Source organism: Sapajus apella, unplaced genomic scaffold, assembly GCF_009761245.1.
Source record: "Sapajus apella isolate SASKATOON/1434 unplaced genomic scaffold, GSC_monkey_1.0 scaffold55, whole genome shotgun sequence".
NCBI lineage: Eukaryota > Metazoa > Chordata > Mammalia > Primates > Cebidae > Sapajus > Sapajus apella.
Genome location: NW_022436995.1, coordinates 8,291,696 through 8,308,322, shown reverse-complemented (window position 1 = coordinate 8,308,322; position 16,627 = coordinate 8,291,696). Strand labels below are relative to the sequence as shown.

At 39.5% G+C, this 16,627-nt stretch overlaps 1 protein-coding gene across 1 annotated transcript in view; it reads right to left on the bottom strand.

Moving 5' to 3' along the window:
• The window catches only part of IQCH (IQ motif containing H), a 197,492-nt gene that overhangs the window by 84,859 nt on the left and 96,006 nt on the right, over positions 1-16,627 (bottom strand). Inside the window, exon 10 of the mRNA XM_032244599.1 lies at positions 11,882-12,073. Coding sequence (XP_032100490.1) covers positions 11,882-12,073 — 192 coding nt within the window. The remainder of the gene's footprint in view (positions 1-11,881; positions 12,074-16,627) is intronic.

The following is a 16,627-nucleotide window of genomic DNA, read 5'->3' as shown; positions in this document are numbered from 1 at the left end:
TTTTTTAAATAAAGACGGGGTTTCACCATGTTGGTCAGGCTGGTCTTGAACTCCCGACCTCAGGTGATCCGCCTGCCTTGGCCTCCAAAGTGCTTGGATTACAGGTGTGAGCCACCACACCCCGCCTGAATTCCATATTTTCATTCCATCATGATTGCACTGGCTCTGGGAATGCAATTAGCTGCGAGCTTTGTGGAGCTGATAGCTCTAGGGCAATTTCAATCAGAAGAAATTTCAGCCCCATCTTTGCCACTGCACAGGCTTGCCCCCGCCCCTTTGTCCAATGCCCACATTTACCTCTCAGAGTGCATCAGCAATCGTCAGGACCGCGGAAGGTTCCAAGACATCTGCAGAAGGCACGAGGCTCCACCAGCCTGACTGATGCACCCCAGAGATTCTTGTCTACCAAGTATGTACCTTGCCTCTTGCTCTCGTTTTCTGTCAAGAAAGTGTAAATGTGAAGGAAGAGATGTCTGACTGAATGAAATTCAAGATATCTTAGGGGGAGACAGCAAAATATCCACTGCGCTAAGTGACTAAAGCTAACGACTAACGCTTAATACTGCATTCATTGACTAAAGCTACTTCACTTTTTAGGCTAAATAACAGCTTTTATTTATTAACAACTCACATGAGGTAGGCATGTGCAGGGGTGGGGGTAGTTTACATTTATTTTCTCACAGCCACTCTGTGACGTAGATAGTATCATCCCTTCTTCATGTCGCACTGGCATAAAGTAGCAAAACTGGGATTCAAACCCAATTGCTACAGTGTGTCATGGTGCAGTGGAATCTGTGCTAGTAACTGCCATCAAGGCACAAATGCTCCGTCTGGGTTGGATTACATCATCCACAGATGATGCTAAGTCAGTGCTGTCAAATTTATGAAAATATGGTAGCACAGGACTCTGTTATTGGCTGCCCAGCATCAATGTCCTCTCTTTAGGGTAATAATATTTCAAACTTCTTTCAGGACCTGTCCTTTCCCCATGCCTATGGGAGTTATTGAGAGTGATGCTCCCCAACTCAGCTGCAAGGATTGGCCCTGATGAGCAAAACCGCATCTTGGCTACAGTGATTGGTTCAGGATGGGCACATGACCCAATTAGACCAATCAGATATTAGGAAGCACTTCCTGGGGCCTTCTGAGAAAGCAGCTTTATGCTCTTCTGAGAATGCTAACCAGATGAGATGTGTTCTCTCTTCCTATCACCTTGAGCAGGGGCAAACTGCAGGAACTACTGGCAACCATCTTGTAACCCTAAGGATGGCCAGCCTTAGAACAGGGCACAGTACAGAGGAGAAGTGGAAAGTAACGGGGACCTTGGTGGCATCATTGAGCCATGTCTGAAGCCAGACCAATGCTGAATTTTCAGTTAGCTAAGATAAGAATTTCTCTTTATTTGTAAAGCCATTGTGAGATAATACATTCTCATAATTTTTAAAGCCATTTTGAGTTGGGTTTTCTGTTACTTGAAACTTAAAACATTTTAAACTGATGCAAATGGGTGAACCAAACTGTGTATCCACTGTTCGTGATGGGGGTTTTAAGCCAGCAAATGCTCTGATCACTGTGTGCACTGGTAACTCTCATTCTGCAATCAGTAGTAGAGTTTCCACTCATTCTTTTCCATCAAAATTATTAGAAACAGTCCCTCTTTAGAGTGCAAAAATATGCTGAGAGGATGAAGAAAAAATGAAAATGTCTTTGGCAAGTCATAAACTTCTTCCCACACCTACTTAAAGTTTAAGGACTGCTTTAATACTCCATGTTTAATTGTTAATTGAGAATTTAAAAATCAAAAATGCCAACTTTGCCTTCGATGAGATGGAAAATTATGCTGCTGTAGAAGGTAGCATAATGTAAAACAGCCAACATTACCAAGGCACACAAATGTTTTTGGTATGTAAAATTGCTTTGTAAAATATTTGCTCCATCTGCTGAAAGCGGCAAAGACAATTTTCCCTTGATAGCTAATGGCCCATTTCGGCTGTGTGGCAAGTGATTCGCTGCGGTGGCGGCTCTCATTAAACAGAATGGTGAAAATGCGGTATATAATTCCATACTTATGTGGCATTATCCACTCACTGCTTCTCGAGGAGTCTGTCCCTCATTATCTAGGCCTCCACCTTGCACCAACACGCAGGCCTAGCAGTTGATTTGACTCGAGAAGCGTTTTGTCCAACTGAGGCACATATGTTGTGCCTCCATTCCAAAGCTCAGCACAACTGCTTTGCCCCCGACCACAAACACTAGAGAGGTTCATTCCTTTCAACTTTCCAGCACTTAAACTGCTGTTTCTTTTTTCCCCTCACCACAGGGGGCTGTGGTTTTCTTTCTAGGCTCACCCTCTGCGCGCTGCATGCTGGGGGTTTCAATAGATAAAGATTAAATGCTTCTTGAAATTCTTAATTGAACTTTGCACATACACAAAGGCAGGAAAATTTTTCCCTGGGACAAAACTGCCATCATCAAAGCCCTGACAAGCCCTGTCCTTGGTTCATGGTGTATGTGAGGGCCTGTGATCTTTTTCTTTCAAGGAGTTGTTTACACTTCTCCCTGAAATTACTTTAACATCTGCTAAAGGAACAATTAAAAATAAATAATCCAGGGTGGTTTAAAAAAAGAAGAATATGTTCATGTTTGGGGAATGATATTAAAAAGTAGTTACAGCAGCAAGTAACTGGTGTTTTAAAAATATTTTTAACATTGGAAAATGGTTTTAAGGAAATTATATTGAAATACAAGAGTGACATCAAGTAAATACACATGCCTGTTCTAAAGATTATGCAATATTTTAAAGCAGAAACCATGTGGTTTTAAAATCAGCCAGAAGTGGAAGTAGCCATAATTATCATTACTAGTAATAGGGTCTTTCTTTCCATTTACAGAAATATCGCTGGTTGAGAAAATTGCATATGCTGATGAAAGCTCTTTAATTGAAAATTAAAAACAAAAGGAAACACATGTGCCCTTTGGACTTGATTTTTCATCCAAGTAGTGGGGGAGAGGAGTGAGTTTGTGGAATGAAATGAGAGACTATCAGGAGAATTTATATTTTAATTTTATGCAAAAGGAATGGGCAAGCAGTGACTTTTCTTAATCAGAGTGAAGAGCTGTGCCTTCTTTGATATTTCCATGTGTGCAGATGCACACACTTGAGGCAGATGTAGTAGCATTATATATTGATTGTTTTTGTTTGACATACCATGCTTGTTAAAATGCCAGGATGGTAAATCAGCGAATTCCAAAGTCAGGATTTTTGTTGGATCTGGCACAGTGACAGGAAAGTCTGAGTCTTCTCAAGGGCATCCCTGTCTCACCGAGGGGCACCAAGGACAGACGACCAGAAGCAAATGGCACAGTCACCGTCAGAGTAAAACTCATTCTGAAACCGTTCCAAATGCCCATGCCTGCTCTGTGGTTTTCAGCAAAGCGGACCTTTCCAAAAGGCCTCCAACGGGGGCTTTCTGGATGTGAGAACACTAACCAATTCTCGTTCCTCTCATCTTTTGCTTTATTCCTTCCTTCCACGCTGTTATTGCGAAAAACTGGCAGTTAAATTCAATTGATTCAAAATATTCGGGATCCATATGGCCGCCAACCCTGGAGCTGAAGCGGCGATAGCGCCTCACTGCTGTTTTCAAGCATTTGCCTCTCCTCCAGTCCCCAGATGGTGGGAGTAACATTTAAGCCTCCTTTTCTCTGCCTTGTACAATAGACCTTGGCACCATTTCAACTGTTTACTCCGGTAATTAACAGCTCTGATACCACAACAATTACAACTCCTACACTCTCACCACAATAATGCTATGAATTAGTGAGAGCTAATGGCTGGAAGGTAGAGTGTTTCCAGACTGTGAGATCTGTGCATTTTTAGAATAAAATAAAAGGTACAAACAGCACGCTTGCAGTAGACAATGATTACCTAGTAATTAGTTTACACAAAGCTTCCTATTTAATGGCAAAACGCTGTAATTAACGTGTGACAGAAAATCAAAGGGTACTTTGTAAGCATATGAAAAATTAACACTGCAGGCCCATAGCTTTATGTACTGATTAGAAGCATATTAAATCAATAGGACACGCAAACCAACAGCTTGTGTAGCTGATGATTATGGGTCCTCAGAAGGGGTGCCCTGGCTTTCATGTCACTTGGGGAGGCAATTTTCCCTCTCCTGTCATCTTCCTCAGGCACAGAGAAGCACCTCACACTCAACCCTGGCAGCTTCGTGAAAATAGCCACTGAACTGGAAGAAAACATTCTAAGTCATTCTCAGAGATAAAGACAAATATGTAAATGATTAAGACTTTCCAATGATTGTGGTGACGTGCTGCTACACTAATTAGAAAATACACCAACTGGAACCAGAAAATCAAGCCACCGGCTTGCAATCTTTCGGTCAGAATAATCTCTACTTTGTCAAGCCTCTTTATTCAACTCATAGGAAGTTCAAATAAATGGAACTGTTTTATATTTCTAAATGATAAGAAAGCAGGCCGCTATGAAGACTTATTCTTTCGAAGGCACTGTCTGGGTAAAGCGTAGGCTGGGAACAACTGGATCAACCAACATTCTGTATCTTCAGCTGATGGGTGTAGATGGTAATATCCTGGAAGCCTACCAGAGCCTAAAGAACTTTCTAAATCACCAAAGAAAGATTAAGCTGTATGTGCTTGTTCAATGTTACCTGCATTTTGTTGTAATACAATTTAATCTCATAATAGTAACAACAATGATAGGTAGCATTTCTTAAAGTCATTATGCTCTAAGCACACTGCTAGCCAATTCACAGAGTTCTCTCATTTACTTGTCACCACCTCCCCATGAGACAGGTACTAATCTCTCTTTACTGATGAAGAAAAGGAGACTTGGAGAGCTGAATTAATTTCCCTATGGTTATCCCCCAGTGAGCACGGGCATCTAAACTAGGTGTCCTTGGGCAATGGAACCCCTGGAAGCCAAACTACCTCTTAGTTACCCTGAATGACCATCCTTTTCCAATACTCATTCTGCTTAAAAGGCTGTTTACTTTGTCAACCTGGAATAGGAGACTAAAAAAATTACAACAAAAACAAATAAAATATTTGGTTGCTTATTTTTGGAAAACAAAAACAAAAACAGTGTGTTTCTGCTTTTAGAGATAGGGGTCTTGTTCTGTCACCCAGGCTGGAGAGTAGAGGTGCAGTCATGGCTCACTGCAGCCTCAAACTCCTGGGTTCGAGGGATCCTCTTGCTTCAGGCTCCTAAGTAGCTGGAAATACAGTCACACACCACCACACCCAGCTAATTTTTAAATTTTTTGCAGAGACAGGGTCTTACTATGTTGCCCAGGCCGGTTTTGAACTCCTGCCCTCAAGCCATCTCCCACCTTGGCTCTCCAAAGTGTTGGGATTACAAAATATTACAGGAGTGATCAACTGCCCTGGGCTAAAACCAGGGTTTAGAACGCTTACCACATTTTTAATGCTACATCTGACTGTGAAGGTAGTCTACTCCAAGCTTTATGGGAATCTACAGATGCACTAAAATGATCACAAGAGTGTATTAAATTGAGAAAGGCACTGAAAATCAGTCATTCTCATGAACAATCAAAGGGTGATGTCTAAAATTCTCTCTCATCACCCATGCACATAACCAGCTATGTGAGGCAGTTGGGTTACAAAGGCTGAATCCTAGAAACTCCCAAGCAGGGCCCCTCCTCTTGGCTCTGAGGTGTGTGTCTTGATGGGTCCCTTTGTCTCCCAGTTTGCTGCCTTGTGGGAAACGGACACCAGCAATTCTGTCATCTAGGAAAGGGAAGAAATTTGAGAGCAGTGGCCTCTGTGTTCCAAGAATATTTGTGTTTCCCACAAATCTCTGGAAAGCAGAAAACTTGCCACAAGGGCAGCACATGGTATGAGTCACAAAGGCAAGGACCTGATGGAGAACACTTCTCCACGACTTTCAAATGAAGAGGGTCTTTCTTAAATGTACGTGGCTCAGTGTGGAAGAAGCACTGGGCTAGCAGCAGTCAGATGTGGGTTCAATAATTTATTGGCACAATCATTTATTAGCTATAAATTTAAGCAAATCACTTCCTGAGCATCAGCCTCTCTATCCGTAAACAGAATAATAATATCTTCCTTATACCTTAAATTGGCGTGGAAGTAAATGAGTAAAAACCTCAGGGCTTTTCTGAGATTAAATGAAGCAATTTGGCTGGGTGCAGTGGCTCACACTTGTAATCCCAGCACTTTTGGAGGCCGAAGTGAGTGGATCACCTGAGGTCAGGAGTTCAAGACTAGCCTGGCCAACATGGTGAAACCCCATCTCTACTAAAAATATAAAAAATTAGCCGGGCGTGGTGGCAGATGCCTGCAATCCCAGCTATTTGGGAGGCTGAGGCAGGAGAATCACTTGAACCTGGGAGGCAGAGGTTGCAGTGAGCTGAGATCGTGCCACTGCACCCCAGCCTGGGCAACAAGGTGAGCCTCCATCTCAAAAAAAAGAGACAATTCATGTAATGTGCTTAGCACAATACCTGGTACCCAGCAGGTACTCGGCAATATTTATTGATGATGATGATGATGAAGAAGAAATAGAAGGAAATGTCAAGACCTTAACAGTGTATTCATAGGTCTACAAAATGCTTAATCTCATGTGTAGGCCAGTGTTCTGGCAACTACTAAATACATAAAGATAACCTAAGAAGTCAATATTTTAAGATACAAAAATAAATATAAAAACAAGTGTACAATAATTTATATGTAGTTTCATGACTAGAAAAAATAACCTAGTTTTTCTTAATTTAAAAAATCTACATTAAAAAAACAAAGATCTTGTGTTTTTGATATAAAAACAAATAATAAGGACATGAAAAAAGAATATCACTTGCTAGCAATCAAATAATAGCAATGAGAAGCCGGATTTTTATATCTAAAATAAAAGTGCAAACAGTTAATAATATCCATGGGTGGTAACATTGTGGTAAAACTAGTAAGCTTATTCTCTGCTAGTTGCTTTGGAAATTGGGACTATCTTCTTAGGAATATGGCAATATGTAATAAAAGCCATAAAATATTCTCCTGGGTCTTTCTCCTAGGGAAATAACAGAAGCAAAAAGAGGTGTATACAAAAACCAAATATAAAAGAAACAAATTGGCCGGGTGCAGTGGCTCATGCCTGTAATCCCAGCACTTTGGGAGGCTGAAGCAGGCAGATGACCTGAGGTCAGGAGTTTGAGACTAACCTGACCAACATGGAAAAACCCCATCTCTACTAAAAATACAAAATTAGCGGGGAGTGGTGTCGCATGCCTATAATCCCAGCTACTTAGGAGGCGGAGGCAGGAGAATCACTTGAAGCTGGGAGGTGGAGTTTGTGGTGAGCCAAGATAGCGCCATTGCACTCCAGCCTGGGCAACAATAGCAAGCAAAACTCCATCTCAAAAAAAAAAAAAAAAAAAAAGAAAAGAAACAAATCTTTCCTCCCTCCTTCTTCCCCTACAACCCACCACCAAAAAAAAGAAGGCTGGAAACAGTCTAAATTTCCAACTTAGTTGAGTTGTTTAACATATTAGAGTTTATCAGTACGAGAGATTATTATACAGCTACTAATTGTGAGGACTACGTATAAACACGGAGAATATTTAAGATCTGATGTTTGCATATACACTATTATTGTAGCTATCAGAAATACTGCATATTTAGAAATTAACACACAAAAATGAAAACTGTTTGGGGAAAGTGATTATGTATTTATGTTATCGTTAAACTTTTCTAAAAATTAGGGGATTACAAGCAGCGGCTCTTTGTGACGATCTAATAAATACCTACTAAATTATACAGGGGACAACAAGCTCAGCCATGCTGCAATGCCTCCTGTGACCTAGTTCCAGGGCTACTCTGAATGAACAGAGGTCTTCACAATGGAGGTGTAAATGCAGGGAGTTCTATGACATGAAATGTGTTTTCTGTTTGCTGCCTTAGTTCCTACAAGGAGGCAAAACAACAACTGTGGTTTATTCTACCTTTTCTAGACATAGTTCTTCCCCTACCTTTGTGATCCCAAATTAATATCAAATGTCTAATTTGTTTTTTTCCTCCATTGGTGATCCCCAAATTAATATCAAATGTCAAACAAAGTAAACCAAAGTACAAATAAAGGTAAAACTGCTCTTGCAAAGGGCTAAAATAGCAATACTTACTAGCGGCATTCAAGAGCCAGTTCAATTTCCTTTTTCTCATTAAGAGGTAAAATAGTAATGCCAAGACCACATCCCAGAATCTCCAGGGTAACAACGGCCCCAGGAAGGGCTGCAGAGAGTAACCTGAAAGTCAGCCAGCTTAGTGCTTTACACACAGAAATTGTTCTACAAAGATCTCTTGCAAAGCAGTGTCACCAGTAGCATCACTGCCACTAAGCCAGGAATTGAGGAAAGGAAGACACCCTTAAAGAAAAAAACAAACAAAAAAAAGCCACAAGGACTGGTACCACAGCAAATGTCTGCCTGGGTTTCCCTAGACTGTCTTAGGTGAGTTTACCCAGGAAGGCTCTCCCCATGACATGTTTGCCTTTCTTTCTTTAAGCCTTTATTCCTCCTAAATGAAAAGAAATACCCCCGACTGGGGAACAGGGAGTGCGGTGTGTGCCAGCGTGTGGATTCATTAAACCTTAACGACCAGAATACTTAAGTGAATGAGTTTACTGGAACTTGTTGGGGGAAGTAGGTTTTGTTAGCTGGTAGGATGAAGAGAATAGGCTTGGTACCAAATCACCAAGAAAAAATGATAAGAGTTGTGTTCTGTTTTCATTTTGGCCATCATGTAACATTCTGCTTTTCCTAAAATATCACCTATATGTCTCTACTGATTTTTTTTAACTGTGACGACAACTTTTCAGCATCTGCTGATTTCATGACTGTTTTAATTCTCAACTATAACCAGCCAGATAACTCTGGTTCCAAATTGGATAGGTGAAAAAATAGATAGCCTTTTTTTTACTTGAGATGGTGTCTCACTCTGTTGCCCACGTTAGAGTGCACTGGTGTGATCTCAGCTCACTGCAACCTCCACCTCCCAGGTTCAAGTGATTCTCCTGCCTCGCCTCCCAAGTAGCTGGGACTGCAGGCATGCACCACCATGCCTGACTAATTTTTTTGTATTTTTAGTAGAGACAAGGTTTCACTATGTTGGCCAGGCTGGCCTCGAACTCCCGACCTCAGATGATCCACCCACATTGGCTTCCCAGAGTGCTAGGATTACAGGCATTAGCCACCGCACCCGGCCAGATGATTTTTATATTAGGTACTTGAATTTATGCTGAATCCTGCCTACATCTAAAACCAATATCTGCATGAGAGGCAAGAGAATCTTAAGGGTTCAAACTCCCATAAACAGCACTGTTTTTAATCTGTTGCCTACAACATACCAATGAGAAAAATCATGGTATCGTATCATAAACTGCTATGCAAATGATGCTATTTGTAAGTATTAACATAATTTAGTGCTTACAGTCATATTCTCATTTCTAATAATTCTCCCAGAATGGAGTCTTTCTCTGGACTCTTAGCCTGCAGGATAGTCTTTCATCAAGAAGCTGAAATTTTTAATAACCTGCCAGCATATGTTTTGTATGTACCAGGCTAGGCTTGATGACACAACATCTTCATTATCAAAAGAAACAGGTCTACAAACTGTAATAGGACATTAAAACATGCCTGTGCTCGTAAAGTAATGCTTTGATGTCTAAATGTGCACCATTACAATGGCCTTCTGGAACAAAGCAGAATTCTAATCCTAAATTCTCAATAGCTACACTCAGTAGAGGCTGCAGTTCACCTCCACTCTGAATATGATTTCACTTTGAAGGTAAAAGAATGTCATTAGGCTCCTACAAAAAAAGGCACCTTTTCAGAAATACTTTATTTTTATTTTTGGCTTCCTATCATGGCTAAGCACTGGCCTCAGACTGTAAAGAGATTTCTGAATAATTATTTTTTCCTTGTTAAGTTTTAAAAGATGATTTAGATAGATTATTAATTATTTAAGAGCTTTGCATTTAATAACATGAACAACAGTGCCAAATGTATTTGGTGCCAATTAAAAATGCTATGGTTTAAAATAACTGAAATTTAAATAATGCACAATGAGGCTTCCAAATACAATTCAGCCAAATGTCAGTATTTTAAGTACTTTTTAAAGTCAAACATTTCAAATTTATCATAGTCTAATGTCAAGAGAATTCTTTAAAAATTGTTGGTTTGAAATATTGAGGCCAACAATTTAACACTTCAGTGTTTTAAATAAAATATCAACACTCCAATGTTTTAAATAAAAAAGCCATATTTTTAAAGTTTAATCTTAACAGTGTTGCTTTAAAAAGAAAATTCTATACAATATGAAAAAAAATCCAGTTCAAAAAGAATATAAGGGAAACCTCTATGGGCCTCAAAATTAAATACATTTTCTTTGTTTTATCTTTATCTAGAAGAGTAATTCGTTTTGGTATCCTTTAAATAATATGTAAAAAGCTGGCCATGACAGGTACTGCATTTAGTCCATTTACTGATGGAGCGGGGAACGAAGCCCAGAGTAGATCATGGGGAAACCAGTCACATTTGTCAAAGGGAACTCTCTCTCCTGACTGTTTTCTAGATTTATTCATCACTCCACTTTCCAAGAATAATGTGATTCCCTCAAGTATGCCCCTCCCTCTCTATCACTTATGTCTTGATTCATATACTTTCGTATTAGGATGCTCAAAGTAGACGCAAATCACTTTGCACAGCCCACTGCTATGTATGCCGGTAGGGAAGGAACCAGTAAGGGAATCTGCATTGAGATTTTCCTAATCAGTTATGCTTTAACCAGCAGGTCAGCCAAAATGGAGATCTGGGATTAACAAAAGCCAGGCAAAGCAACATAGTTTTAGAATGGCAGGTTTAATTTATACATTAAACCATATAAAATTACTTTGATTAAGCAAATGTGGAATGGACTAAAAGGCTGTATGATTCGTCCCTTCACAAATGTGCATGGAAACAATCTATACACGTCCATTCATGCTAAGACTTCATATCTAGAGCTCAGCTTTTGCTGGGAGATTTTCTGGCTGGGATGTACTATTTTCTCAGCATCTCACAGGGACCAGCAGTTACATAAATTTCCTTGAAATGTCTTCAAAAACATATGACTGCTGAAAGAATGTTATTATACATTACCTTCTAGGTGACAACCATTCACTAATAGAATTTCTATCTCATAATAAAATACAGTAGGCTTAATAACAACAGTTGTTAGAAGCACATGATCAGGAACTACTTAGGGCAAATTACAAGATTTGTAATGTTACCTGAATATGATTTAAAAATTACTTCCTAATTATCATGATCAGTTTGAAGACGTGAATGAGGACTTTTAGGGCCCAGAGAAGAAACATTGAAAATAACCCACTTGTGGCTCACACCTGGTAATTCCAGCACTTTGGGGGGCTGCGATGGGTGTATTGCTTGAGTTCAATAGTTCGAGACCAGCCTGAGCAACATAAGGAGGCCCTCCCCCCGCCGCCGCCGCCATCTCAATTTAAAAAAAAAAGAAAGAAAAAATCAGCCAGGCATGCTGGAGCATGCCTGTAGTCCCCACTACTCAGGAGGCTGAAGTGGAAGGATTGCTTGAGCCAGCGAGGCAGAGGTTGCAGTAAGCCCTGATTGTGCCACTGCACTCCAGCCTAGGCAACAGAGTGAGGCCCCATTTCAAAAAAAAAAAGAAGATAACTCAAAGAACTCAATCAATCCAACTCATTGTGTACATAAGGAAAAAGGTCCCAAGAAAGGCACTGCTGGCAGGTGGCAGAGCTAAGTAGAGAGGAAAGTCCTTTAAGTCACCAATGAATACTCACTTGTGCCCATTTCTTTCTCCAGTCTTCAAGGCCATATCTGCTACTCTCCTTTAGCACCCATTTGTAGCACTTTAGGTAGGAAGGAATGTCACAAAATGCAGTCCCATTTCCTCGGAACTCATAGTCCATTTTGAAGAGCCAGCGCTGTATTTGTAGGTGATCAGTTATCAGCTGACTCAGCTGCTCTATCATCTGTGGGGCCGAAGACACAGCCACATTTAATACAGTTCATTTCCTGGGATTCCTTTTTATCATATTAACTTAGTTGTCGTAATTCTGTGTCTTTACTTCTAATGGTCTGTTCATTTGGTTATCTTCTAGTTATTAAGAAAGATTAAAGAAGTTTAAAGTGATATAAATATGATATGAGGAAACCATTAACCAATGAGACTAAAGACATGTTTAAAAGCATAGTCTTATTTATAAGAAATTACGAAATTATCATTTTGCTGGCTTTTGAAGGTAAAAGAAAGAATCCTTGAATACCTGTAATTGAATATTGGTATTGTTTTCTTTCTTTTTTGGAGACTTATGAGTTTACTTATTGATTCCTCAAATGATGTTTTAATTGTTTCAAGACTATAAACAGTTATAGTCTTGAACCCTGTAACTGTTCGGGGGTTTGTTGAGCTTTTCACTGCTGTAACAGAGAAACCATTTCATTTCCTCCTCGTTAATATACATGAAATACATTTGTTTGGCTGGCCAGTTGACCAAGTTTTGTATATGTGTGATACAAGCAAGTATATTATAGAATAAGACAGATAGAGGAGATAAAACATTTGTGAAAGCAACCTTCCTGGAATATACACCTACCACATTTTATTTGAAACAACAGTCCCGCAAGAACTGGGCTCAAACACGCAGAAGTTTAATGGATAGAACAGAAGTCCAAGCTCCAGTATCATCATAACGATGATTACTCTAAGATTGCTGAACTCTCAGTAGGGGCCAGGCCTTCGGCTCATGTCAGTTCTTTGCATGAATTTTCTCATTTAATATAATAATCTGTGAGGTGGGCACAATTATTAGTTTTCTTTTATATGTAAATAAACTGAGGCTCAGCTAATTTAAATAACTTGTCCACAATCACCTACTCTGCATTGACTAGCAGAGTAGGAAGTCCATTCAAGTTGGTTTGACTCCAAAACCTATGCTCATTCCCTCTTCACTGTGCTACTATCCCAAACCCACAGAGAGGTGGAGAAGGGTAAAGCGGAGAAAGAAGGCAGAGGAGGAGCAAGAGAACCCACTTTCCATGCAGTCAATAAGCCATTTGGGGTGAGTTTGAATCAGGTAAAAGTCTATGGCAAGATGACTTAATTATAAGTAATACTCTCCTGGCACAGCCTGGGAGAAAAATACCTCATTAGATCACAAAATGATTTTTTTGTCTTATCTTCTTATCAGACTTTCCAGTCAATATTTCCCAGAAAGCAACGAAATAACACTAAGCATTCTGTCTCCTGAGCTTTCCCATACTGCTCTTGGCTATGGTTTTCAGTACTGAAGGACTCTGTGACACTCTTATCGTTTTTTTTTGGATCAGTTCTGTTTGCCCACTGATTTTTTTTTTAAACTAAAGGGTGTGAAAGACCTCATGATTTACAGTTCTGTTGAAGTTTGGGGCGATCAGATTAAAAATATTTTAATTAAAGGCCCAATCTGTTCTTCTGGGTTGTGTCTATCCAGCAAATCTTCCTGGGGATGTTACACTACGTGGCAGGGTGGAAGAGAGAGCAAAATGGCCATACTTGGGGTCTCTGGAAACCTCATACAACTATGAGGTATTCAGTGAGAGTGAATATTGAAATTATCTTAGCTCCCTAATTATCAAGTAGTGTTTACTGATAATTTTGGTGTTTAAATGACAAATCTGGTCTACAAACCATATGGTGATGAACAAAGTCTAGGAAAGTTTTTTAAATGTGCCTTCCAAAGTTGTTTCTTTCTCTAATGTGTTGAGAATATAGATTTTATAGTTAATCATATTTTGCTGTATTATGATCACACTTTGCAGAAGGAGAAATGGTCTTTGGCCTGCTAACATCAGGTAAAATTATTTTGCTAGTATAAGGGAAGGTGGTCTGGCATAGATTTTTAAAAATTACATATTTAGATATAATGTATATTTGGAGGTTTCAACTAACAGAATTATTATCTATTTCTTCCAAATCTTATTATTTGTTGCTTCTGAGAATCCTATAAATAGGCATCGTTGATGGATCCCCTACAGTAATGAAAAAGATCAATAGTATTGTAAAGACTGCACCACTGGAAAGAATTATGTGCTATCTTTAAGTGAAAATTGAACAGTGCTTTAAAATAGGATCGCCATTTTTGATTATTTAACCAAAGCTGCTCAATATTTCATATGGAGCAGGTGCCAGAAAGAGAACTTGCACAGTTACTTTATGGATCAAAGCAGGAAATGCTCACTGTGGTCATGCTAGATTTAAAAAAACAAATCATAAACCAAATGACTTTATATTAGTTCCAAACATTTGTCATTTTTCTGTTTGAGTCTATCTGTTCAAAAGATGTAATAAATTTTTTTAGCCGTGATTCATTTTATACTGGTAAAGAGCAGAAAAATGATTACTGCTAAAGTCCAACTGAAAGTCAGAAAATACTTAATAACCTAAGTTAAAATAATCACAGCTTTCTTTCACCAGCTTTAGGTTTATGATGCACATTGGTAAAAAATCAGTGTTACTGATTCATCCCCATCTGCAGATTCAAAACGCTGACATGCTCAGATAAATTAGGTAGGATAGTCACTATCTGGAAAAATCTCAGTGGAGTATTTTAATTCTTGATGACCTCAGATGTATGTTTTCCAAACAAACAGAGTAGAACTCAGTGAAATGTTGGTTTATTGTTATACAATTTGCACATACCATAGGTCAAATGACATCTCTCAAATGTGATGTGTCCATAAGGAGATTTTTAGTCATACTTCTGAATACTAGCACTAGAGGGAGATTTTACTGTATTTAAATGTGGCTGTATCTTTAACTCCTGTCAACATATGCAGTTCTGAAATATTTCATAGCAAAGACTGCCTGAGATTTCCTCAGTAAAGATGAAGGCAAGACTCAATGTAAATATTGCACATACATTTTAAAGTTTTGAAGATTGTTTAATGTGTGAGATATCATTTAAAAATTTATTTTGCCTGTAATAAGTATAACAGCCAAATATTCTACTGGGAAGCAGAGTCAAGCAATCTATCTTGTTATCTTCAAATTCCAGTGGTGGCTAATGACAATGGAAGTGACATAATGGCTCAGGGGGATCCTCTCTACTCCACTCCTACTAAAATTGCCTATGTCTTTCCCGGGTTAAGAGAAACCTCTGTCTTGAGCTCATGAAAATTGCCCAAGAACACTCTAACAAGGCTAAAATAATTGTGGGTAGCTTAATAAGCTAATCGTTTCTTTAAACTAATCTCTGCAAAGTCTGATTTGTTGAAAGGCTTGATTATTTAGCTCAGTGGCTGTGAGGTGGAGAGCATCATGATCAGGCAACTGAGAGTACGAGGGGATCCCTAAAAATAGTCCCTCACAAACTGCCTCATTGTGCATGGTTCTTTGGTTTCCCAAGAAGCGGGGAGAGGGGATGATATGTGATTGGCTCAGAGTAATGGTCAAGAGGTGTACTGAAACAGAGGTTAGGAAATGTTAACAGCCATTTGTCTTTTAATTTTCTCTATTATGAAAACAGATGGCAGTTAAATGGGAGAACACCTGCCAAGGCTAACTCAAAGAGAAAACATGTCTAGTGGCTAATACATTTCTCCCAATGTTTTAGGCCCTGACTCTCTGCTGGAAGAATGCATAGCCACACCTCATCCAAGGCACAACCAAAAACAGATAGTTTTATTCCTGGAGCTGTTTTACTTCCCTTTTTCTGAGATCTTTCCCCTCCTCCCTTTAGATCGCTTCCTGAAGAGCCAAGGAAGCCTGCAGCCCTCTGTACACAGGCCCTCTGCAATCTGACCCAGTGGAGAAGCTTTCCAAACCCACTGCTTTTAGTGAAAACTGACTCTCATATTTCTTAGGATCCTATTTAATGACTGGCTAGCTGATACGATAATGAAATAATCCATGTTAAAGCATTAAATATTGATAGTAGATTGGTTCAAATGATAGATACATTTTAACAGTGCTTATTCCAGATGAGTAAATATTTTGGAAATTCCAGCAATTTCTGCAAGACTAACAGGAAAATACTTTTAAACACAAAGGTCTCAGGTAGATTCCCTCAGGCCAGGCGTGGTGGCTTGCACCTGTAATCACAGCACTTTGGGAGGCTAAGGTAGGCAGATCACTAGTGGTCAGGAGTTCGAGACCAGCCTGGCCAACATGGTGAAACCCTGTCTCTACTAAAAACACAAAAATGAGCTAGAAATCACTGAACCCGGGAGGCAGAGTTTGCAGTGAGCCGAGATTGTGCCACTGCACTCCAGCCTGGATGACAGAGCGAGACTCCATCTCAAAACTAACTAACTAAATAAATAAAGTAGATTTCCCTCAAATCAACTCAAGTATTCCACCTATTCTTCATTGGGTAGGGCTGGCTCCAGAACACTTGTCCAAGATCAAGAGGATGTTTCAAATATTTGAACAGAGCTTCAATTGTTCACCCCACATACCTGTTGCTGACTATAAATGTCATAAATTCCAGGAGGAACTGCCACATTGGCACTGTCAAAGACACGTTTACCTCCAGATTTGGTACTAT